Source organism: Falco biarmicus, chromosome 5, assembly GCF_023638135.1.
Source record: "Falco biarmicus isolate bFalBia1 chromosome 5, bFalBia1.pri, whole genome shotgun sequence".
NCBI lineage: Eukaryota > Metazoa > Chordata > Aves > Falconiformes > Falconidae > Falco > Falco biarmicus.
The window spans coordinates 1641741-1666960 of record NC_079292.1 but is presented as its reverse complement, the minus strand read 5'-3'; the positions used below and the strand labels follow the sequence as shown (position 1 = coordinate 1666960).

The 25220-nt window shown below is 39.1% G+C and overlaps 1 protein-coding gene across 9 annotated transcripts in view; it reads right to left on the bottom strand.

Annotated features, from left to right (window-relative positions):
* The window catches only part of KIF21A (kinesin family member 21A), a 92298-nt gene that overhangs the window by 15336 nt on the left and 51742 nt on the right, over positions 1-25220 (bottom strand). For 2 of the 9 annotated variants that reach the window (XM_056340361.1, XM_056340364.1), the window contains 18 exons: positions 22903-22987; positions 22629-22746; positions 21253-21441; positions 20138-20337; positions 19632-19739; positions 19100-19168; positions 18800-19011; positions 17979-18132; positions 17395-17595; positions 14896-14997; positions 12954-13119; positions 12423-12443; positions 8405-8465; positions 8131-8185; positions 6524-6741; positions 2395-2505; positions 1710-1838; positions 75-113 (listed from right to left, as the gene is read on the bottom strand). In XM_056340361.1, coding sequence (XP_056196336.1) covers positions 75-113; positions 1710-1838; positions 2395-2505; positions 6524-6741; positions 8131-8185; positions 8405-8465; positions 12423-12443; positions 12954-13119; positions 14896-14997; positions 17395-17595; positions 17979-18132; positions 18800-19011; positions 19100-19168; positions 19632-19739; positions 20138-20337; positions 21253-21441; positions 22629-22746; positions 22903-22987 — 2238 coding nt within the window. The remainder of the gene's footprint in view (positions 1-74; positions 114-1709; positions 1839-2394; positions 2506-6523; positions 6742-8130; positions 8186-8404; positions 8466-12422; positions 12444-12953; positions 13120-14895; positions 14998-17394; positions 17596-17978; positions 18133-18799; positions 19012-19099; positions 19169-19631; positions 19740-20137; positions 20338-21252; positions 21442-22628; positions 22747-22902; positions 22988-25220) is intronic. The other 7 variants (XM_056340363.1, XM_056340369.1, XM_056340362.1 and 4 more) reach the window with 5 other exon arrangements.

The following is a 25220-nucleotide window of genomic DNA, read 5'->3' as shown; positions in this document are numbered from 1 at the left end:
AATGAAATTTCCTAAGAACTGGAATAACTTCAGTGACAGATGCCAAGAAAACAGAAAAGAGAAAGACAGAGTACCTGTGTACCTCCGACAGAGAGGAATCACTTTCATCAGACCTACAATCAACAGTGATGGAATTGTGAGGAGAAAGAATATAGGTATCAGCAAAGTAATGCCTCCATTCGAGAAGAACAAACAACAGCATGGCCAATTCAGAAAAGCAATGCAAATCCACATACAGTATGCAGCATTGCTCAGGGTATACCTTATATCCATGATAATACTGGGGGTGGGGGTTGGCAGGGAAAAATAATCTTAAAATAACACTCTCAGCAGTAAGTTACGCTGGCAGACTGTCTCAGCCCAAGAAGCGGAGTAACACCAGCTGAGCCATTTCTTGTTTCCTGAACATTTTCTTACAGAAGTCAAAAAAGGAAAAGAAGATGGATGCATAATTTAACCTCCGTAACATAGCACTTGCTGAAAATATCAAAAGGAAAAAAAATATTTTGAACATCGATGCCTGTTAAGTGTAGAAGAAACATGTAAAATGTTAATCATAAAAATATTAATATTAAATGTATTGACAGCCCACTGAAATAAGAACAGCAATTTGCAAACGTTACTACGTTCAAAATCCTTCACTTCTCATTTTCAAAAGCACTGAAAAATAAATAAAAAAAAAAAGAAAACAGACACAAAGAAAAAATTCCCCCCCGGCATGAATATTTGCAGTATGTTTTAAGATGTCCTTCATTTTCAACTCAAATCAAACAGATTCAGCAGTTTCAGCTTGATTTCAAAGTCACTCCAGAGAAAATGAAAAGGGTTAGGTGAGAGTTAGCAATAAGATAAAGGTAACACAGCTGAGATGAAGAAGTTACAAGCACAGTTAAACTACTGAAAGCCTTGCAAGCTACTGCCTGGTATGTGGTGACACTATAGGCCACTGAAAAAAAACATTTTTTATAAAAAAAATAGCATAATCCAGTAAGATCAGTTCCTCATCTTGCTACAGATAGAACTGAAGGTTTATTCTAAGTTTGTCTTGCAGTCCATAAGCACTGCGTGGCACTAGTATCGGTACTGAAACCTGCAATAAAGATCCTGCTAAAGCCAAGTCCACTGCAATTTGGAGTAAGGTTCTCAAGACACACCTAACACAGGGAAACTGAGTTCAACTTCTCCTTCACCATGTACGAGTATCTGCTTGTCTAGACCACCTCCTAAAGTCAGTCTGTTCAGTAATTTGGATAATCTCTAGCCAACTGTGTTCCATCCATTTCAACATCCCGTCCTTCCAGGGTGCTGTTGTGACAGCACTCAGAGCAATGCTGGAGTAACCGAATAACTGCCAAAAGCACTACTTCCTATATTGTCAGCTAAATCCTATTTTCAAGTGTAAACACGCACACAAATACACATACATCTAAGACTTCTACCATTCTTTTCTATTTGGGGTTTAGAACTAGAAATACCAGACATGGCCTAGACAACAGGAAACAAGGTTCAGCAGGAAACTGCTTTTCTTGAATTTTTACAACTGTTCCACAGGTTTGCAATATTTTCTTCGAAAACTACATGAAAACATGAGAAATGTCTCCTCCTGTCTTGCAGGAGAAGGGAAAAATATCTACCAGATACTACACTGATAACTTGAGCGCACTTTGTAATTCCCTGGTTGGGGGCTGAGGCTTTCATCTGCGACTTACTTATCCTGCTGAACTGATGTGTTTCCCTGAGAAACAGTAAGACGACTAAAAACATTCATTTCATTACGGGGCCGGCTTGGTGGGGAAGTAGGAGGTGACAGACTAGCCTCTGGGGTTCCAGAATCTGAGCTACAAGAAAAAAAGAACATCTTCTTTAACAGGTTATGAATGGTTAGAGAAGTTAAATGCAACATGCCTCAAATGTTAGATGCTCTTTTCTTAAGCAAATAAATAAAATTATAATGCTAGCTACAGGTATTCCCCAGAGAAGTAATAAACTTCAGACTACAAACTGCTGCAGAGTGCAAGATGCCACAATGTTCAAAGTTTATGCGCTAACATTGAAAGCTCCAGGCAGAAAACACACATATGCAAAATGAAGAAATTCTTACAAAACTGCAGTTCCTTAAAGAAATTGATGGCTTCCTTTAAAAAAAAATAATCATTTGCAAATGCTCCAAAGGACAGTTTTGTAGGGCTCTGCTCCCGAGTTATATTGTACATAAAAATTCTCTAGGGAAAAAAAAAAAAAAGCCACACACAGAAGTTGAGCAGCGAATAATTTCACTGTCAACAATAAAAACTGTCCTAGAATTAAAGAAATGGAAAAACACAATTTATTTTTTAAGAAAATACACCCAAGGTTTAAATTATGTCAAAGAAAACAAATTTAAAAGAATCTTACAGTTTTTGTTCTTTTGCCTTTGTCTTTTCCATTGTTTTTTCATAGGCTTTTCTCTTTGCCAAAGGTGAAGGCTCAGGCATCTTCTTCTCTGACAGAGATGGCTGTCTAGAACTAAAAGTAAAAGCAATGATTATCTCACTTTAAGGCACTTTACAAACTTGCTTTTCTTACATTAGCTGTCATTCTCCCACTCAGATTTCAAATTTCAGAATGTGCTTAATCTATTACTGTCTCTCTTGAGTCTACGGACTCTGAATTTGTTCTCACATTTTTCCATAAAAAACCACCAAGTTTATTAACTTCACAGTTCATCAACATATAAAGAGCCAGATACTGAATGTGCAAAGGAGATTCACCAATTTGATAATAAAACAGACTGACTGAAAAAAAATAAAAATACAGTAGAGTATGCATCTCAAATTTAGACCACAGAGAAGATGGGAGTTCTGACTAAGATCTACAATTGCAGATTCCACATATTTCATCTACAATAGTCTACTTACAGACATGAAAAACAGAATCACAATGACTCTTACATATGAATTAAACTTTGCATTAGCATATTCATGTTTCATTATCACATTCAAAATTAGGAAGTGAGAAAAAGTATTTCCCATTGACAGCCTGACTATAATGTTGCTTCTCTTTGTCCACCCTTCCCTTCTTCCTTGCTTTCTGTCCCTCCTTGGTCTCTCTAGTTCTCGCTCTGAAATAATTCCAGTTCACAGTCACTGTGGTCTTTCTCCCAACCTCTTAGTCCCCGTTAAAAATAGCAAAAATTTCAGGACTGCAACATTAATGCTGACACCCAAATGTCATCATTTCATCAGTAAGATTAAAAAACAAAACCAAAAAAAACCAAACCAAACCAAAAAAACCAAAAAAACCCACAAAACAAAACAGAGAGAAGGGAATCTGGATGGATGGTTTCCACTCTTCTGAACTCCATTTCTCACTAGCTGAACAATCAGAAAAATCAACATTTGCTTTGGTTTATCCTTTTTGTCATGTGTTTAGAAGATGTTTCTATGAATAGAAGGACCAGAAAAACTCACTAGAAGAGCAAAAGCAGATTCTGAAGGTGCTTTTCTGCCACACAACTTTATTAAGCAAAGTTCAGTTGGCAGGACACCTGCCTGACACAGTTACTAGCATCTGGCCAGAGTTCTGCAGGCTCTGGATCTGTGTAGCTGCAACTTCTCCACATGAGAAAAGCTGCACCAGTTTCCCCTGGGAGGAAGGATATGCTATGTAAAATTCACCCAGGGACTGCCATGGAGAATAACATGATTTAATGAGGACAGCTACTTGACTCAAGTAGCTGAGATCGACTGCCTCAGGAGATCACATGCACACTGAACACGAGCCCTAACTGGAAGGTGAAGGCTCTACCAGTAGGACCTAGTGCCAAGAGAGTCTTCAAGAGACAGAAAAAGGAGGATGAGCGATAACCTGCTGGTTTTCCACAAAAGCCTAGCAGTTAAAGTACACAAAAAGAAGGTGAGAAAGTGTGTTCAATTCCCTCCTCAAGGCCAGAGCACCCATTTCTCTGCAGGCCTCCCTTACCTCTAGGCATACTCTGCAAAGGACATAAAGAGAAGTGGAACAGGACGCGCTGCCTCCCTCTCTTTAATGCTGGACCAGTATGCACTTAGGAAGGCAAATGTCCTGGGCTCTCAAAGCAAATCCTATGGTCAGCCTGACAGCTAGATCTTTCAGCAAGGACGACAAACAGATTATAGTCCCTACTGCCACGGTTTCCTACGTGTCCACTGTGAACCCACCAGATTAAACAAACCACACCAGAAACTGGAACCCAAGCTCCTCTACCTCACACCAGCATCCTACATGCTCAGACATCCAGCCAGTTCCCTCTTGTTCACTCTCTACCTGCCCCTTGAGTCTTCCATCTCTGACTCCACAGTGGCACATCCTCAGAAGAAAGTGTAAAGACCTTTATCATATCATGAATTCTTTTTGAAAGCCTGGAAATGCAGGTGTTCTAAAAACTCAGCAGTCTTGCTGGAATGAACTTTCTAAGCATAGATGTAAAAAAATGGTGCATGATGTCAATGACCTGAATGAAAAGGAGCAAGGCACACACCCAGTTACAAGTTTCCAGTGCCCTTTTAGATTTTCCAGGATATCAGACATCTGAACAGAGCTGGCACAGGACCTACAGGAGACCACTCTACCCTGAAGAGGCTGGTGTAGACGATCTGAGCATATCAAAAGCAAACAGCACTAGCCATCTTTGTAAACAGAATTCCAACCCGACTAACTGTTGCTCAAGTGCATTTAGATACCTCCCTGAATCACCAGAGATCTGAGAAAACCAAGGAGTTTCCAGAGTGGAGCAGTTTGTACATATGCAGACACCTAGATTTGCACCTAATCATAGAATTAATTTCTGTTACTTCAAGAATGCATGTTTTGGATCACTGTTACTGCTTCTACATCCCTGACTACCACTTCAGTAAGTGGCACAAGGGAGATAATGTTTACTGCAGATAAGACCACAATCTGCTCCTTAAGAATGTGTTTTATTACAAGAGATATGATGGCACTGCAGGCCCACACAGGATGGCCAGATGGCTCACAAAGGCAACCTTTCTTCAAGAATGACCAGTGACCAGCAAAATCAGCAATCTGTATAAAGCATACTGAGTTCTAGTTTTGAAAAAAAGTTAGCTCAGACCGATTGTGGGAATTTTTGATCATTTATCTGCTAACCAATAAAAAAAAAAATAATCAAAATATATGTGAAGCCTACTGCTGATTGAATTGATTTACTGCCAGCACGTAATTCTTTTATGTTCAGAGAACACAGTTTTGGGAAAATCCTGTTTTGCCTCATTGCTAGCTCACTTTCATAAATGGATACATTCTAGAAGATGGAGTGAGGCAAAAGTTGGTATTACCTGAGTCTCGGATGCCAGGTCATAACACTTGATGTTTTAAATCTTGAAGCTTCAAATGTCTCTAGTGATCTTACACTAAACTGCTGCAACAAGTGGGTTTCTCCATCTATCCTCACCCCCAAGAGCATCCCTTCCAAGCAGATTCTATTTGTAAAATGCACTGAAGCCATCAGCATGGGTTAATAAATGCTGCCAGCAGTGTTTTACTGTTCATGATTGCCACCTCAAGCACATGCTAGAAATACATAGTAAAAATAATATGAATCGCAAATGTACATTAGATGGAGACTGCTGTAAACATATTATGCAAATAGAATAGACAGATAGTGAAAAAGTCCAGAATCTGTAACATGAAGACAGCTATGGGACAGTTTTTCCATATCATTGAATGTAGCAAGCTCATTCACTTCACGTGTGAGTTTGTGCATTGCAAGAGCTAGTACCTAAAGAGCCAAGAAAAGGGTTTCTAGCATTGAATGGCTAAAAACCAACAGTGATATTGGCAGATATAAAAAGAACAGCCAAAGCAAGTGGAACAAAAGTGTGAGAGAGACCTGCTGGCCCCGAAGTAAAACAACAAAAATAACCTTTTTCATTCTATTTGGCGTCAAGTATTACTTTGAATTAGTAAAACTGTTCTGCAGGTAAGCGTAACCTGCAAATAGAAAGGATTTTTGAGGACTCATAATATCCAACATGTTTCTTTCAACTTTATACTTGCATATTTATTGTTATAGATTACTTCATTTTAAGCATGGTCCACACAAAGTGACTCACAGAAAGTTTCTACCTAATAGTTAGGACCATATACGGATACTATTACTACATTATGTTTTGGGGTGGTTTTTTATTTTAAGCAGATTCTCACTACCTCCCTAGAACGTGCATTTCCCACAGCGCTAATAATGCCAAGTATCCAAGGTACTTGATGGGTTTTTCCCACTACTTAGAAACAAGGCTGAAATAATTTTACTATGACAAAGCAACTTAACAGAACTTATATCTTCAGTAAGAAAAACGTTACAACAGTGCATTTATACTTTCTAGAGTGGTGGTGGTAGAAAAGAAGGAGGAGCTTTGTCAGTATTATTTAGTAAGCTTCAAATATGTCAACCTCCTTTGTAAAGTTAAAATAATAGATTACAAGAAATTGGCAACATGCACTTTTTAAAAGCAAAGGATAATTAGTACAGCATGGCCAAACTTACATGCTGCCTATCTTAGAAGGTAAGCCAGATGGTGGGGAAATAAACTCTCTGTCCCTAGCAGAAGTATCATTTGTGTCAGCAGCCATCCCACTTTCTTGGGTTTCTGCAACTGATGCAAGAGGGCCAGCCAAAGTAGAGTCTGCAGCACTAATGTCAGATACTAAATCGCTGCTGTCTGCATATAGCAATTCCATCTGGGTAGTGGTCCTCCGGCGGGCCTGGAGACAAATAAAAACCAAGCTGCAACTTAAACATTTCACAGTATGTGTCAAGAGTGCTACATTTAAGCTTATCGCTAGCTGGTAATTAGCATCCCCCTCAGTGACTTGGCAACTACCTTTGGAAACTAAATCAAGGAGCTCACCTCCACTCTTTGGCAATGATTTCAGAGAAGGCAAGTCAAATTCAACAGCATGAAACACTGATTTGACAGCTAGTTTCCAAGGTTATCCTTTCAACCAATTACAAGTGCCTGTCAGTACTACAGGAGCACAATATTATTCTCCTAAGGTTTATCCAAATAAAATGTTATAAAGCAGAGAATAAAGCAAAGTGTAAATTTAAATAGCTACAATTATATTTGCGTGACTTCTTATACTGATGCTTTTTCTGATATACAAACTCTGCTTCTTAATGTCAAAAGTAGTTTAGGCCAACAGGAATTAAGATTCACTCAGCATTTCAACAATTTGAAAACAACAGAAAAACCTCACAAAGGAGCTAAGCTTTGTGCAACACACCAATTCTTAAAAAAATGGATCATACATATTAGGTGTGATGATGCTGTGAAATTATCATCTATTCCTCAGGGGAAGAAAGGCCACTGCAAAGACAAAGCGCCAGTTTGAACAGAGCCATTACAGAAATGAAGCATTTATTTTATGCCAACGTTTTCAGACCAGACTCCCTCAGTTTAACTGCCCAAAGAGCTGCACACCAACGAACACAACCAATAATGCAAGTCAGCCTAGCTGCATTCCTCCAAGCCAACTGCAGTAAGAAGAGCAGAGGCTGAGCTTCTATTTACTTTGCAAACTCGGGAGCAAAATTGCAATTAGTGCACGTGCTTCCACTTCCCACTGCCATTAACATTAAACTGCAGCAAGCCTAGATATATTCCCCCAATGACAACTGTAATTAAGAGCCTGGAGATCAAACTTGTATTTATTTTATAAACTTCCCTTAGATTTCTATGACCACAGAAACAAATCACAAACAGTAAGCTTGTTCACAGTTCCCACTGGCATTAACATTAAACTGCAGCCTAACTAATACTAAACTGCAAATCTACTCCAGTTTGGAGAGCTAGTAATTGGAAGAATGTATCTCTTCCCAAAATTGTAAAAATTCTCAACCACAAAATATTGAAAAGGTACATTTTTATCATTGCTTCTCAGTGAAAAATATCACACAAAAGCATGATACATACAAATCACATTAACAGTATGTCAGTTCATCTTTTGCATGTCTTTGTTCATTAATATCCCTAAAGCAAAGCAAGAGCATTCTCCAGAAGGCGTCATTAAAGTATGGATTATTATAGAGCCATAGAATCACAGAATCATTTTAAAGATGTGTAAACGAATTATCGTCATCGTACACCCTACCTTGCTTTTGGGTTTGACTTCACCACAAAGCTTCAAAAGATCAGAAGATAATGAACTGAAAGAAAAATTGCATCACAGTTAGAAAGAAAATAGTCATATTTTTGCAGAATGCGTATTTTTATTTGATTCTACTGAAATCGTGGGGACAAAGTGTAGCAAACCAAAACAATCTCAGAGGTATCTTCTAATGGATACATGATGTGTTACAAAACAAGGAAGTAACAGTACTTTTTCTAGAACCAGCTCCAGTTACCTGTTAACAAAAACTGCTTACCTTCCTTCTGTCCCAGGACTATGCAATGGGGCATCCTCATCAGTACTATCTTCCAAATTTTCTAGAAAATTTCCAAACAAATAATGTTAGTCTTTCTGTTTACAACAAGGCTCGCAGGTTTTAAGTGCTATACAAAACAGCTCAGAATGCTGAATGTAGATGGACAGCATATAAAAGGCAGGTATTTTCAAAACATCTTGACACACTTGCTAGCCAGTCCCTATTGAATTTTCCTGGTATCTAAACTAATATTTTTCATACAATCTAAATAAATCATACAAGTAGGCATACTATGCCAAATGTGGCCCTCTATCTATTGTACCAGAGCAATGGGAATGACAGAAGACCAGAAATAAATTCTAGAAGGAAATTTGGAAGAAAGGAGATAAAGCAAAGGACACTAACTGCAAGACATGGAAGAAAGAGGATGTAAAACAGCAAGGATGTCTCTTCCTCCTCTTTTTTTGTAATAATATTGCTCTAAGACAGATTCAGCCTGGTATAATAAAAAAAAAAAAGTGTATTTTTAAATACCTACTGAGCAAAGGCTTAGCCTCAGCTTATATAGAACAGCACCATTTGGGATGACAAGAAGCAAGCATTTTATTAGTATATATGCACTTAGATTTCAAAACAGGATGATGCCACCATTCAATGCTATAGAATTGCTTCCTAAAAAGAGAGATTAATTGTATTGAAGTAAACTGTAAAATGAAGCCGTTAAGTAGAAATACTCCTGAAGTAAAATGGGTACACAAACCTGCCCACAAAAGACAAAAGCAGCATGCATGTCTCTCACTAACATAATCAGACATCAGATTAAAGGTCTGCATGCAAACAGTGCAAAACATTAAGCTGCGACAATCAGTCCGTTGTACATATGTACAATCAATTCCAGACAGCTGGGTAAGCAAATCCCTCAACTTGCATATTATTCGAATAGTACATTTTAAGAAGTTTAAGGGACATAGGTAAAGCATTCTTGCAAGCAAAGTCCCTTGTTTTTGAACATACTCATGAAATTTTAAGGATTAAATAACCTCCTAATGACATTCCATTACATCTCTTCTTTGTTATTAGAGATGCTTTTTTTACTTTATTTCTGCCAGAAAGCAGATACCATTTGTAATGCACAGAACCAGTGTATTGGGTACCTATACTAAAATAGGTTTGCCCATGTAGATGTTTTAAATGCACATTCACACTCTGGAGAAAGGGAGGAAACATATACTTTCCAGCTGAATTCTGAGAAGGAATGAAGAAAAGGAAAGGAAAATGCTGCTTTCTTGTGTATGCTACATCTAAAAATAGGCAAGAACATTACATCAATCTAGCAACAATGATGCACTTCAGAGGTGTTCAACTGCTGTATTAAACAATGTAACCTTAATTATCAGAAATACAACATTATAAAGAAAGCAGGGTCACAGGAATAGCACTCCTAATTTTCTTTTTTGTTCTACCCTGGATTCAAGCCCACATAAAACCCATTCTATACACATTATTGTTCTAGGTCTTCTGCAAAAGAGAGGAACTAGAGCACTGCTCCTTTCAACAAGGCACAAAAGCAGCATCAATAAAATAAATGCTTTTTTTTTTAAATATAAGATTAATATTAAGGTGATGTTACTTCATCCCCTTCTTGTAAAGAACTTGTGACCAGCTTTTACAGGTAACAAAGTAGAAAGTGGGGGATGGCCACAAAATGTGAGATTTTCTTGGTAAGCTCATACCATGTGACCTGACATGTGTTGGTATTTTTCTTCAGTTTGTCTGCAATTCAGCCCCAGGAAGACTGCACAAAACCCCCAGGTAGAAAACAGCAGACAGAATCAACAAAAAGTAAGTAGAACAGGCAGAAAAGCAAGATTCTGCAAGAAGTGAGAAGAGATGAAAGGAGCAATAAAGTTAGTAAAGGCAGAAATTGCTTGTGAGGAGCGGCAGAAATGACTGCTAATAAACCAATGATTGAAGAACAGTGGATAGCTCTTCTAATTATTTGTCTTCATCCTCATGCAAAGACAACTGGACAGTACCAGTACAATGCAGCACACCAGCATAGTTCATCCAGAAGAAACAGCACTTGACCAGCCCTCTCAAGATCTGCACATAGACGGTTGTTAGTCACATCCATGAACCTCCAGATGTCACAGGTGGGAAGGAAAAGCAGCTCCCTCAATTCTTTAAGAAGGAGTCACTCCAGCACTACTCAGGACTCAATTTCACGGTCATTTTAACTCTCCACAAGAGCAGATGGGGTAATGAACGGCAGCCACTTCATCCACAAACTAGGTAGGTGTGCACTCAAATTCCATTTTGAGGGCCAAAGCCTGCACCCGTGATGTACTTTTCTGGAGACTGAACCCTTTTCTTAAATCTATGCTTGAATGCAGGTGCACAACTACACTAGGGAATGCCCAAACTTTTTCAAGCCAAGTGTAATCAAATGGCTAAAAACTTTTGAAGGTATCAGAGCTGAAAGTAGGCATCAAGGGAGTGGGTTCACCAGCACCTTGGAAGTGCAACCCCTCTCCTTGAGATGGGGCTGGATGGGTACTGCCGCTTGGCTGTCAGGCATCTTGGTGAAACCAGTCTCAGGATCTGCTGCCACCCACACTTCCACCTCTGGGAATCATGTCAGGTTACCAGGGAGCCCCTGCACCAGCAGAGTCCCTGCTAACCAGGCCGGTAGTCTCAGCCTCAGAACCTCACTACAGCAGTGTCTGAACTCCCTGCAGATCAAATGGTTTAGCCACTAGTGATGCGCAACACACATTTTCACTTCGTTTGGATTTCAGTGTGGACTGAGGTTAGTACAGGATAGGCGGCTGAGATACACCGACAGCAAAGTTTCCTTCCTGTAAAGTGTTAGCATAGTCCTCGAGTGGCTTGGGTGTTTTAAAAGCCTCAGATCATGCTTGCAAAGTGTTAAAAAGCTTCTTTAATGAGACATACTCTAGAAAAGTTTTGATGATAGAGCTACTGTCTCAATGCATTTAACAAGGGTCTTTTCACTGTTCGGGTGCTGTTAAAAAATAAAAGGCTGTCCAAAGCTAAAGAAAATGCAAATGCTAACTTCCTGGCTGGAGAAACATTGCTCTCAAACACGGGTGAGCACATACATGCACACACATCAGGGGACTATTTACATACATTATGATATTATTAACCTTTGAGGTTCCTGAATAAATACTGGCTGTACACAGCAAAATGCCTGACAGATCTTCAGGTGTCACCTGTCAGGAAGCTGGCAAAGTTCTCACCAGCTTACCCTCGATGATGATCTACATGATTTCCAGCAGTCTTGTGCTTTTGACGTGTTTCAGATGCCTATGCAAACTAGCACAGGACAGCATAAGGGGATTAGAAATAACACAAGACAATACAGAAAGAATTGTTACCAACATCAGGAATATTTTTTTCCAGTTTCAAACAGCCAATTTTGTGGAGGGGAGAAAATAAGTATAATTTATTTGGGAACAATTTAAAAGCAACAACAAAAAAATAGACTCATCTCCTCAAAATCAGTGAAGTCAGTAACTAAACCCAATTGAAAGAGTGAGATATAATCTGCATTATGTACAATACTTCCATGACAAAAGGAGCTATCTGCAAAAGGTTAAAAATTACCCGCATGTTAAGAATTACTAGTCTTTCAGATGTAAAAAGATTTTGTCACCAAAAAAAGCAGAATTTGTCACAACTACAGCAGTAATGTATCACAAAAGAGATTTATGTTGTCTAAACATACATATGTTTGTAAGCAGCAAGTCCTAAATTTGCAACACAGCTCTGCTTACTGTGTTCACTTCTTATCTGACAAATCTAACTAACATGAGAGCTATGTGTGGTTTCAGAAAGGAAGAAATGCTCTGTAAATGTACTCATTATCATGAGCTTACAGAATAGGTCATGCAAACTTCACCGCTTACAAATTCTAAGATGCACCAGTTAGTGAACGTGAACAAGTTAGTAACTCATGCAGCTGTACAGTACACAGAAAGCTAAACATACTTACCCAGCGGTATGCTATCTAGGTCTGTGTAAACAACAGCAACAAGGAAACAAAAGCAACATTCCAATCAAAACATATCCATTTATAAAGAGAAATAAAACAAAAGTACCCAAATGCAGTCTAAATTTCTCTTAATATCATCTCATGAAAAGTAGAATAGATGCTGTAACAGGCATATGATGCCACTTTCAAAATCACTAGCATATGATTGAACAGAACGCATATTTAGAATTTGACATTCAGAAGTTAAAAGCATACCAAATTGTAAAAGCATAGTCTTTTGTAAAAATAACAAGCAGATTATTTGAATTTTAAAAGGCTCAATAATAAAAACACTTTTTTGTTTCCTACGTTTCACTGCCAAGGGGCTATATTTAAAAATTACATACATGCACATCAATTGTGAATAGCATTTAAGATGTTAAAATACAGCATCTATTCAGAAAAGAAATAGCCTAGAATGCCCAGTATAGCATGCAGGAAAGGCACCATGACATGCAGCAGACTACTCAGAATACAAGATGACAAAATTACCTTGCAAAGCATGACCCAGCAAAGCATCAAGTTCGGGATTTAACTCAGCTTTTTCTTTTAGCATATGAAACAGCAGTTGGTTTTGAGTAGCACTAGTAATTTCTGTCTGCTTAAGGCGTCCCTCAAGAACTTTGATCTGAGCTTCCTTCTGAGCTGCTTGGAGACCCTAGGAGAGAAGGAAAAGTTTTATCACAACTCTTTTGTTACAAAATGAGAATTGCCAAAGCTTTTTAAAAATTACAACACAAACATGTACATTGAACCTTCTTCTCACATCTTGAAGATCAAGTGTCCAAAACAACTACAAAAAAAGTCTAAAAAGACTAAAAGGTTATTGCTTTTTTTTTTTTCTTTTAAAAAGACTTATTAAGCAATCATTTAACTTGTGTTCCTCAGACTCTGCCTTGCAAATATCCATCTAATGGCTAAGTTGGAGATTACTCCCAAGTACAGTTTATAGACTGATTTATTTAAAAGCAGCAAGCATCAGGAAAAAAAAAAAAAGCTCTATTTTTCACAAACAAGTACTTTTTTTTCATTATTACCTACAATAATCTGTAACAAACAGAAAAGAAAAAAAAACGCCAAACAAAACCCACCCAAAGCCAGAACCACAATCTTTCCTACAGAACCACTCAGTGAACCTCCAGATTCTGCTGAAAGATCTCATGCCTGACTTAATCATCAATTCTAAGGGAACTTTGCTAGAACCACCGATTAGTAGAAACTTTTTAGTTGTAGAAAACGTAGCCAAAGAAATTTAGAGAGAATGGTTTCCGAACAGGAGAAACAGTAGGGGAAAAAAGAAGGTACAACACATCTTCTCAAAGACTTGTAGGCTAACAGAGGACTTTGAGTGCTAGCGCTTGAGAAGTGTAGTACTATGGACTCACACATTAGATTCTGATTTTATCATGAACCAAAACAACACAATAGACACATTTTGCATGTGGAAACAAACAATAGACAGCAGACATGACCAATTTTGCAGAAAAAATGCACTCTCGCTTTTTCTACACAACAATTACTTATGAGAAAGAGGAGAAACCTTCAATAATGCAGCTTTTTATCACGATAAGGAGAAATTGTTAACAGAGTAAGTCAGGGGCACTTTTCTCACATTAACACTACTGCCAGGAATTAGTTATCCATTCTACTCACCCAGCAGATGAAAAAAAATCAAAAGACTGAAATTTGCAGAAGTCAGTGCGATTGTGGGAACTTTCTTTCCCCCCCCTTTTTTTTTTAATTAAAAAAACACAAAATTTTATTACCTGCATAGTGATTAATCAAGAATGCAAAAAAAAAAGAACAGAATGGGTCAGCGGGACTGTGCCAAAGCCCAATCCAATACCCTTGAAATCATTCATTTCATTCAATGACACTGAGTGTGGCCTCCAAACAGAAAGAAAAGCAGCAGCAAGAGCACATACGTGTGCACAGTATTATAAACTGCAAATACTTATTTTGAAAATATTAATCCCCAAAGATTTCAGAAAAAGCCCCTATGGCTCTACTCAAAAGTAGAAGCTCAACTAAAGTATGCCATGCATCAATATATACATTAAAACAAACTTCGAGGCTTTAAAAAAAAAATATCTAAGGAAATGGCTGAGTTAGTCTTTAAAAAAAAGCCCTCTTTAGGAGCTTGTTGAAAACCATAGAAAGAGGTTTATTTGATTATGAAAAGCTACTGCTGTTATGGGAACAACATGAGGTAATTAGTACAGTGAAGTAGGCTCTGCTGAGGGTCAAAAAACAGGCAACAGGTTGAAGGGGACAACAGATCTCGAGGGCCTTCACACTGAGAACCTGCATGACTCCACAGTGTTGACCAGCTTTACTATGTCTAGTGTGCATTAGTCAGTCTTTATGTCAGCACAGCTGTGCTTGTGGTACATGCCATAGTCCTGGCACACAAAGATTCCACTTAATACATTACCTTATTGATACCCATTGTGAGGAAGTGATCAAGCAAATATCGAGCTTCTGTCAAAGTGCAAGCATTAATCACTGCTGTTACATCCAAAGTCTCTCCTTCTTCCTACACGCGCAACAATAAAACCAGATTGTGAAAAATGCTTTAAAAAAAAAATATCATTACAGTAATCATAGAAAAAAGAAACAGTGAAGATGCTGCAATATCACCCAGTGCATGCCCCCTTGGTACCCCTAAACCACACCTGAAAAATTTACTTTCCAGACCATTCTCAAAACATCCCACAGTGCAGACTCTGCAGCCTTCCCAGCTTTTTCCAGCGTTTCAGTTCCTTTCCTATTCAAAAGTTCTTACCAGCCTCCAACTCAGAGCCCTTCTTTCTGCAGGTTAAGCTATTCACAGTGGATACAGAAACGAGTGCATTTCTTTACTCCCTGCTGCCTTCCTGCATTTGAAGACTTCTCCCCCAGTCTTTTCCTCATTTTTCTTTTGATTATGCTCGGTCAGTATTAAGAATTCTAGTACCCTTAAAAATTATTAAGCCTTTTGTGTTCACTACTTCTTTACTCGTAGAGTCCTGTAACCTTGCACTATACTGCTCAAAATTCAAGAAAGCCTGATGTAAGTAAAGTAGTAGAAGCTGCTAGTGATGTAACATGCACTAAAGCACAGCTCAGTCCAAGGTGGGAGAGTGAGAACTGGCTGCTCACACTTGGACAGCTGCACTCTTTGCTGGGTCAGAAACTGGCTGGCCGGCCGGGCCCGGCGGGTGGTGGTGAGCGGAGTTACATCCCGCTGGCGGCCGGTCACAGCTGGTGTCCCCAGGGCTCCGTGCTGGGGCCAGCCCTGCTTAATGCCTTTATCAATGACCTGGGCGAGGGCACCGAGCGCACCCTCGGCCAGTTTGCAGGTGACACCGAGCTGGGGGCAGCGCTGATCTGCTGGGGGGCAGGAGGCTCTGCAGGGGGGTCTGGGCAGGCCGGGCCGATGGGCCGAGGCCACTTGTAGGAGGTTCAACAGGGCTCAGTGCCGGGTCCTGCCCCTGGGTCACACCAGCCCCACGCAGCGCGACAGGCTGGGGCAGGGGGCTGGGAACTGCCTGGGGGGAAAGGGCCTGGGGGGGCTGGGTGACAGCCCTGGGCATGAGCCAGCAGGGTGCCCGGGGGGCAAGGCGGCCAACGGCATCCTGGCTTGTGCCAGGGACAGCGTGGCCAGCAGGACCAGGGCGGTGATCGTCCCCCGGTACTGGGCACTGGTGAGGCCGCACCTCGAACACGGGGTTCAGTTTTGGGCCCCTCAGTGCAAGACAGACATCGAGGTGGGGGAGCGTGTCCAGAGAAGGGCAACGGAGCTGGTGAAGGGTCTGGGGCACAAGCCCTGTGAGGAGCAGCCGAGGGAGCTGGGGTGGTTCAGCCTGGAGAGGAGGAGGCTCAGGGGGGACCTCACTGCTCTCTGCAACTCCCTGACAGGGGCTGTAGGCAGGGGCGGGGGTCGGTCTCTTCTCCCAGATAACAAGCAACAGGACAAGAGGACACTGCCTCAAGTTACACCAGGGGAGGTTTAGATTGGATATTAGGAAAAAAAAATTCACTGAAATAACAGTCAAGTATTGGAACAGGCTTCCCAGGGAGGTGGTAGGTGGTGGGATCACCATCCCTGGAGGTATTACACATGCATGCAGTGCTTAGCAACATGGTTTAGTGGTGGACTTGGCAGTATTAGTTTTACAGTAGGACTTGGTGATCTCAAAGGTCATTTCCAACCTAAATTATTCTATGATATAAAAATATTGATAATTACAATTCAGACTTCATGCTACCATGTGCCACAAGACCTATGAGGTAGTATGTGGTGGACTCTTCCTGCCAGATCATGAAGGTATGATGCACATAAGAATTTTCACATATGGATTTCACAGCTTTTGGCAATATTAAAATTTCCATGTCAATCGTAATAGACAATTTCCTTTTACTAAATTACTATTTGACAAGTCAATCCTAAACATTTAACTCTGCCTGAAAAGGCTCTTTATAGTTATAGAAAGCCACTGTTCATAATTGAAAATATACTAAAATGCAACATAAATGATTTACATAGTTTGTCACATACAAAACTATTTAAATATACTCAAAGTATACAAAAACAATTCAAGGTAGGGGAAGCATATCAACAGATGCAGGAAAAGGATACAAGCTGTTAGCCTTCAGTCCCAAAAATAATATTAATTCAATGGCAGCAGAAAAGAAAGCATCACCTTTGCCATTTAAAAGCTTTGCAATCTTAACTTGCATTACACTATTGACACTAAAACTCAGATTTCAAAGTTCAGTTGTATGAAAACTCATTTGAAACTTCACCTAAGTTTTCACCATTTTTTACTTTCTCGTTCAATAGTTATACAGCCAAAACAAAATTCATTTCTAAATGAGAGCATTTTTAAGGCTTACACTGTTGTTTTTTCTTTTCTGCATTTTACCATTTTTGCATTTATATTTGACCTACCTTTGCTTCCTCCATTTGCATAATGTTTGCTTGGCAGTCAGAAATGCTGTCGTTAATGTAGTCTATATTCGCAGTTAGTGATTCCATCTCTTCATTTATGTTTTGGACATTTCTATCTGCTTCACTGCCACCCCCATCCTTGATGAGCTTCTCCCTTTTCTTTGAAAGCTTTTCTCTTCTTTTTGTAAGTTCTTCACGTTGCTGTTTTCCCCAAAGACGTAATATTACATAAAAAGGAATTAGTAAACACTTAGGGCATTTAAGCACAGTATTGTTTTGTTTTCTTTTCTTTTCTTTGTTATACTTCAACTAACATTATTTCTATAGGAGGAAGTTATACAGATGAATATATTAATATATTTGCGTAAGATCCCATTAATCTGCTTTTTATTTCTTACTAAAGCACAGCAATCCCATGTTCAAATGCTTTCTGGAGTTAAGAGCATCTTCATTGACTGCAATGGGTTCCAAGCCAATTTGCCTACACCACCAACTCAGCAACTCATTTACAGCAAACGTAAATGCACGGCTCGGTCTTTATTTAATAGGATGATACAGCCAACAGCACGTAGTAGAACACCCACCGTAAGTAACCTGTTCATATCTGCCTCCATATTGGAAATAGTCATTCTCTGCATAATGATATCTGTCACTCTGCGTTCAAGTAACTGCCACTTCATCCTGGCTGCCTTTGAGGAGTAAACTCTGCTTGTCACTGCTTTCCGTTGATATTTCTTCCTGTGATAAATTCAAGAGAAACATACGGCTAAGTCTAAAGTAGTCCAGTTACACATTTGAAAGTGGACATGAACAGCCCAGAATATTTTTCACAGACAAATTTCTTGCAGAATTTCTTGCAGTTTTTCATTGCGTCAGACAGCTACCATCACCCAGCCCTGAGCTCTACTGCATTCTAATACACTGCATTTGAAAAACAGGTATCAAACACTGTGGCATCCTATATGATGCACCGTTGAAATCAAATGCCATCTAAGAGTTGTTCCCTATTTAACAAGGAGATCAGATTCAAGATTTCAAACCACAGTAAAAGATCACCAATAAACCAAATACGTTAATTGTGCTTTCCAACAAATTTTTCTTTGTACTTAAGAACACTGCAGGCATTGGACCACCATGGGCATTACTCTTTAAGAACAGATTAACTGGATTTTGAAATTTGGGGGTTTCTTAATGTTCTTTAATGTCATTTTATATCATCCCACACTGTCTTAAACCCACAAAACTCAAATTGCATTTGAGACTGGTAAAATGCCCCATTTTATGAGCATTACATGACAGCAGTTTGAAAAATAACTACAATATGTATCACCACGACATTATCTGCTAGGAAGTCCATGCAATTTTCATTTCTCATAAGAGACTACTAAACCGTTTTAATCCTCACCCTGTTCCATTTGTTGCAGTTACAGATAATGCTTGAACCCTTGCAACAGGAATTCTCATCTTCTGCTGTGCTGCTGTTCTTGAACCATCGTGCTCGACCGATGAGCTAGAACTTGCTTCCTGCATAGGATGCTCAGGCAGACTCAGCTTTCGACTTACTTTTCCTGCCACTTTATCAGACAGAGGCCTTACTTGCCGACGAAGGGCTGTAACCTGAAACAGTGTGAAGGCAGAATTACCTCTCCCCAAAACTGCATTATAAGTCACAGCAATGTATATAATTGCTGGTTTACCACAATACCTCTTCAGTTTTGCGACGTAAGATAACTTCTTGATTTCTTTTCTGAGCTTCCAGAAGCTTGAGTTGATGCTGTGAAAAAATACAAGCAGCTCATGATATTTTTTCCATTATCTGCCACAAGGACCGAACTGTACTAAAAAAACCTTTACATACTAAAACAAGTTTGCAAAACTGTTGTGATGTGAAGTGGTCAAGTCACAATTGTTTCTTGCTCTTTCTGGTGCAGAATGATAACAAGCGTTTCACTATGTGAATTCTCTACCAAAAAGAATACTTGCATGGAAGTAAGGTGGTAGCAACAGTTTTATTAAGATTTACTAAAAAAAAAAAAATAATAATACCGATATACATGTTCAATAAGCTTTCTAATTTTTGTTGCGCTTAACACCTGAAGCTAGGAACTGAGTTACAGAAGGCAAACCAAATTATGTTTGCTGAAAATACAGTGAATGCATATACACATGGTGTGTGCCTGCAAGCAGATGCACATCATAATGATAGATGCTTATCTAGTTCTTTATCTCTCAATCACCTCTCGTTTGCGTTGCTCCTTTTTAAGCTGTGCAATCTCTCTGTTTCTTCTAGATTCAGTCATTCTAGCTTTCTCCTGCTCTTCTTTCATTTGTTTCATCAAGCGAACCTGTAAAGAGGTCATCACTTAGAAAAGCTGTTTACACTGAAGTGCTGTTCCCTGCCCTGACTCACATAGTTTCTCCTCAAATTGCCATCTTCCAGTATATTACATGCTTTTAGCAATATACCTCCTCTACCTATTGTGTCTTCTTCACTCGGTGCTGAAAAACAACTAATAAGCTGTGCAAGCTTCTCCATGTTTGATACTGTATAATTTCTGTTCATTAAGCCTAAAAGCCACCCCTCTCCCCCAGGAATAGCCTAGTCTTCATAACTTTTCTGTTTTCAGACTTCCAAGCAGCTGACAGCAAGAACAGAGTTAACCAGTAGATAAATGCACAGGAGATTTCAACCCACTTTTCAGTAAACATTCATTGTACAACACTTCAATATACTGACACATACCTTGGTTTTCTTCATTTCTGTCACCTCTTGCTGCAGTTTCTTCAGTTGCTTTTCATATTGAGACTGATTTTTAAGCAATCGTGCATGTTCCTTTTGTGCTGTTTGAAGTCTCTGCAGTTCTTTATTCATGGCTTGGAGTTTCTTCTCATATTCTGACTTTATCTTTTTTGCCTTTTCTTCTGAGTAGGTCTCTACAGAACCTAGAGCAAAAGGGTATACTTAATCTGTTTTTGTTCGGGACATTTTCACTTTGCCAGCCACAGCAGATGACTGCTCCCCCTGCTTTTAACATTACCTGGACTGTCTTTGAAAAAATTTATTTGTCTCTAGCTCCTGTCACCTGCACTGCTTCGAACTTTCCGCCTTGTATACATTCTTAGCTAAGAGATCAGGTATTAACACTTTCCTTCTGATTTCTTTGCACTAGACAACAAATATCTGAGCACCTGAAGACACAGATACACACATACGTGCATAAGATCGTAATGACAGTCCCAAGAGCCATCAGGCCTAGCATACTTTTTCTGGCACTGATCAAAAGGGAAGGTCTAAGGAAGAATAAGGGAACAGCAAAAGCATAACAGTATATAACTATAAAGCATATATATTTTTTAAAAAGAAAGAAACAAACAAACCACTTCCCCTAGTACTCTCCCAAAGTTAAACTATTTGAGGCTTAGGACTTCCTCAGTCAAGATTTAGGTTTTCATCTCAATATTATTACATATTCAAAAAAGTTTGGTCAGTAAAACATCTATGAACGGCTGCTGATCCCAGTTCTTGTTTTTATGCAAATGAAAAGAAACGGGAACGGAGGAGCAGGAAAGAACTTTAAATTCAGGAACTCTCTCAAGGACAATGCTAAAATGAAAGGTTCTAGGAAACTGAAAAGGTTTACTCAACCAAATCAAATACCTAACAGCAGCAATATCTTTTTTAAAAAAATATATCTCAATTTTGGTAGAAACTAGAATGAGTAAAGTATGATTCACTAGTATTACGGATACAAACTTATTTCTGTTTTCTGCAAATTCTTGTTAGTGAGGGAAGTAGCAAACAATTCAACTTGAATATCTTACACAGCATCTAGAATCAAATGACTTCGTACTTCTTACCCAAGTTTTGAAGAACCTGATCCCTTTCAAGCTGAGTGTCTCGAATTTTATGTTGTAGCATCATTAGTTTCTCTTCATATTGTTTTTTCAGTGTTTGCAACCTTCGCTGGCTGTTCTCTAGCTCATCTATCAGTTTCTGTTTAATAGCTATTTCACAGGTGATATTTGCCAAGTCAGCCTGATAATTTTCTAAAATAAAAAGATTTGAGTAATTAAAAATCAAGACTTCTGTTAAAGTAATAGTGAGGATCACATAAATATAGATACCCCCTGCAATGTTAGGGGTCATTTCCTGACGTGTAAATTTTGCATAGGAGAATTCTACACAAAGCACAATTCAGCAAGCAAAACTATCATCTGCCATTCACAATAAAGTCTGCTCCTTAAACACTCTCCATCCTAGAACTGGGCAAGAAGTAGGGAAAGGTATCTCTCATTGGATCACAGTTGTCCATATGTTGTAATTACTCACATTTAAATGTCAACATCAGTAATCTGTCCTTCCCTATATAAAAGACTGTGAGACTTCAGTCACGGCTCAGGGTTGGAGAGTAACTGTCATTCAGAAACCCATCAGGTTATAAAAGGAGTATTTGACTGCTGGCAGACTGCAAGGGAAGACTTTCCCTTCTCTAGTTCTTAGAAAGACACATCCAAAATTCTGAGAAGAGAGGAGCCACCTCAGTCATGGTAGCGGAATGGCGAAAGGAATAAGAAAAGTAGGAGGAAAAAGTAAGGAAAAAAGACTAACCCACGTGATCAGTTTATAAATGTTTAATTTCTTCAGTCAATTAGGTCATTTTTTGGCTTAAGATTATATGCTCCAGAATAAAGAGATCAGTTGACGATTTTTTTTCAGGTTCTGCAACTCCTGCTAATGGTTTGTGTGACTTTCAAACAAGAAGGAACCAACAGACTTGGTTTCCCATTCGGCCCGACTCACATGAGAGAGTTGCTGGTGATGCAGTCTCTGACTCTAGCAGTCCTAACTTGCTTGCCACATGAAAATAAGGAAGGCTAATGGTCTTCCAGCCTTTCAAAATTAAATTCTACCCATTTCCAAATTAGCTGAATGGGAGCTATCACCTTGGTGATTAGTCTTGAGACATTAAAATAACCCAGTACTCAAACCTTACACTTCCAATATTCTAACCAAGAAAAACATGTTTTCAAATACCTGATGGCTTCTGATCAATTTTAAAGCCAGTACTGGGACACCAGTACTGAATTCATTGAACAGTACAAGAATTCATTGAACATACAACTCAGAGAATTATGGACCGTGGGTTGACAACATGCTATCTTGTCCTACACCAAAGCCCAAGGAATGACAGATAATATCTGTAAAAGTCTACAGAATATTGCACTGACATCACCTTTTTCATCAGAGTCAGAATCTGATTCATCTGAACTTTCAACAACTTCCATGATATCTTCATCCTCATCATCTTCTTCCTCATCATCCTCATGTTCACTTACTTCCTGAGTTTCCTCCTACGAAACGTACAAAATAAAAGATGTTGAAGCATACCCACACTTTTCCACCCCTGTGAAGCCACAGTATTCACCTGACCCATTCCTAATTTCCTTTCTATAACCTTGCAAATCTTTAGACAGTGAACAAGTAAACCAAACACTTTAAATACTTACTGCTTCCAATTCATTATTCTCTCTCTCCGAAGTGCCTTTTTCATCTCTCTTCTCCTGTTCGTTATCTGTGTTATCCTCCTTAACACTAGCAGAAGAGGCAGACACAAAATATTCACAACCTGAAATGGCACGGGCTTCCCATCCCCCAAACCAACAAGTTGTAATTCCAAATAAAGATGAAAACCAAAGTTTAGTTAGACAATGATACAGGTGTTGGGCATGGGTAAAACACAACTTCCAAACTCTGGCAGGTAATACAATAATGCTTAATTACTCTTAATTTTAGCTTGCAATATAATATTAATGATCAGCACATTGATTTAGGACATATTGCACAACTGGGACAATCAGAATACATATCTTCATATACCGCAGCAGGACTCATTTTGCATGGAAGTTGCAGTGTACCCAGGACAGCATTTACAAAACAAAGAAAGAACATTGTGTGCAGGTACTACAAACATTACAGGTATGGCTACACTCTCAAGCTATAACGGAGCCTACTGTGCTTACAATCATCTGAAAAATTTATGTATAAGCCTTAAACAATATGCTAATTTATCATACTATAACTACTCTTTTGATCAGTTATCTACTTTGACGTCAAAGGAATGCTCAAAATAGGCATTGACAGAAAACCAAAAAGAGTTGAGAAATACTAATTTTTTGCAATAGGACTGTCAGTCTCAAAAAGAAAATTTTCCCAGCTATTAAGATTTGAACCATAGTATGGAAATATACTAAAAACTTATCCAAAGTACCTCTATATTCTTTCCTCTTTTGGCAACCTGAAATGTGAAGGTTTATGCAAATTACAGTAGGATTTTTTGTGTGTTTTGTTTTAAAGGTTTAGTGTATTACCTATTAGGACAAGTTTGACTGGTTTTAAGTGCATGTTTGACACATCACATGCAAAATGTAAAATTCAAAAATCAATGGCACTCCACAAATTGTCACGGACCAAATGTCAGTTCCTCTGGCACTGACATATGCAAAACCCAAACCACCCCCAATAGATGGGATATCATGACAGAACAGGGCTAGACACCATAGAGGGTAATAATGAAAAAATGTGGTTAGGATTGCATAATGTGGAACCCACCTCACCTAACCTCAGCTGCAAAAAAGTTTGGCAAGTTACGTGCTGTCACTGATCAGGCAGGGTAACTAGAAACACACATCTTCCTCCACTGACAACAAAAGCTCCTCAGACTCAAGGTCTAACTCTTAGACAAATCCAATACTCAGTGTAGTGACAAGAAATGTTCAGTAGATTTGAGACACTAATTTGGCAAGTGACACCTAAAAGCCACCTTTAAAACAAAGCTCTGCTCTGAAGAGTGCCAGTTAAGTAACACAGTGCTGCTGTGTGCACATGATCGATCCTTTGTTACGCTATTTTTTAACCTGTTCAGTGCTAACGGGTTCCCTCTGCCTCATTCATCACCAGTGAATCCTAACCCAACTACAGCTGACCATGCGCAAGGCAGAAGGCTTTTCCTGGACTGTCTGTATCCATGCAACAGCTGGGGAGGCTGGAAGTAAAAAGCCTAACCAGATTTGTACAGGAAAAAAAAAAAAAAAAGCGAACAGGGAACACTGAGCCACGCAATCTCATTTCCACAGATCTTCATCTCACTCAGCCCACATGTTCTGGTTTATGTTTGTTAATAAGCCTAAATGATAACAGATCCTAGCTGCAATCTTCATGCAGATTGAGGCAAATCCCCAGTTTCCCTTCCACCTGCACAAGGCACAGAGCTAACACTACAGGGAATTTGTGTTCTGCCTAACAAAGGGGAGAGGCAGGAGGAAAGAGAGCTGGCGGCTCTCCCAGGCAGAACTGTACTGCTTAATTTGTGTACTACCGATCTGTGGATTTCGGGGTGGTGGGTGGGGATCGGATCAAAGTAGACAGCTGAAAAATAAAAGCTCCTTTACTGTCATTAAAAATGAAAGTATATTTCTCTTTTTAGAGCCCTCAACTTAACTGCTCTCTATGACTAACTACCTACTGCTTTGGCCGAAACTCAGCAGAAGGAATGGTCAAGTCACATGCTTTAAAAAAAAAAAAAAAAAAAAAAAAAAAGCAGACTTAAATGAGGTGTGAAGGTCCAAGACCTTCTTGGTCTCACATGCCAAAATTATTATTGTCATATACTACCTGCTATACATTTCATACCATATGAGCTACTGCGCCTTACCCTGCCTTTCATTCCATACAGGTCATGCAAGAAATTTACTTAATTCTATAGCAATTCCTAAAGGCACCACCTCCCCGCAGACGCTTGCTCAACACTGTGCAAACCAGAGTCAAC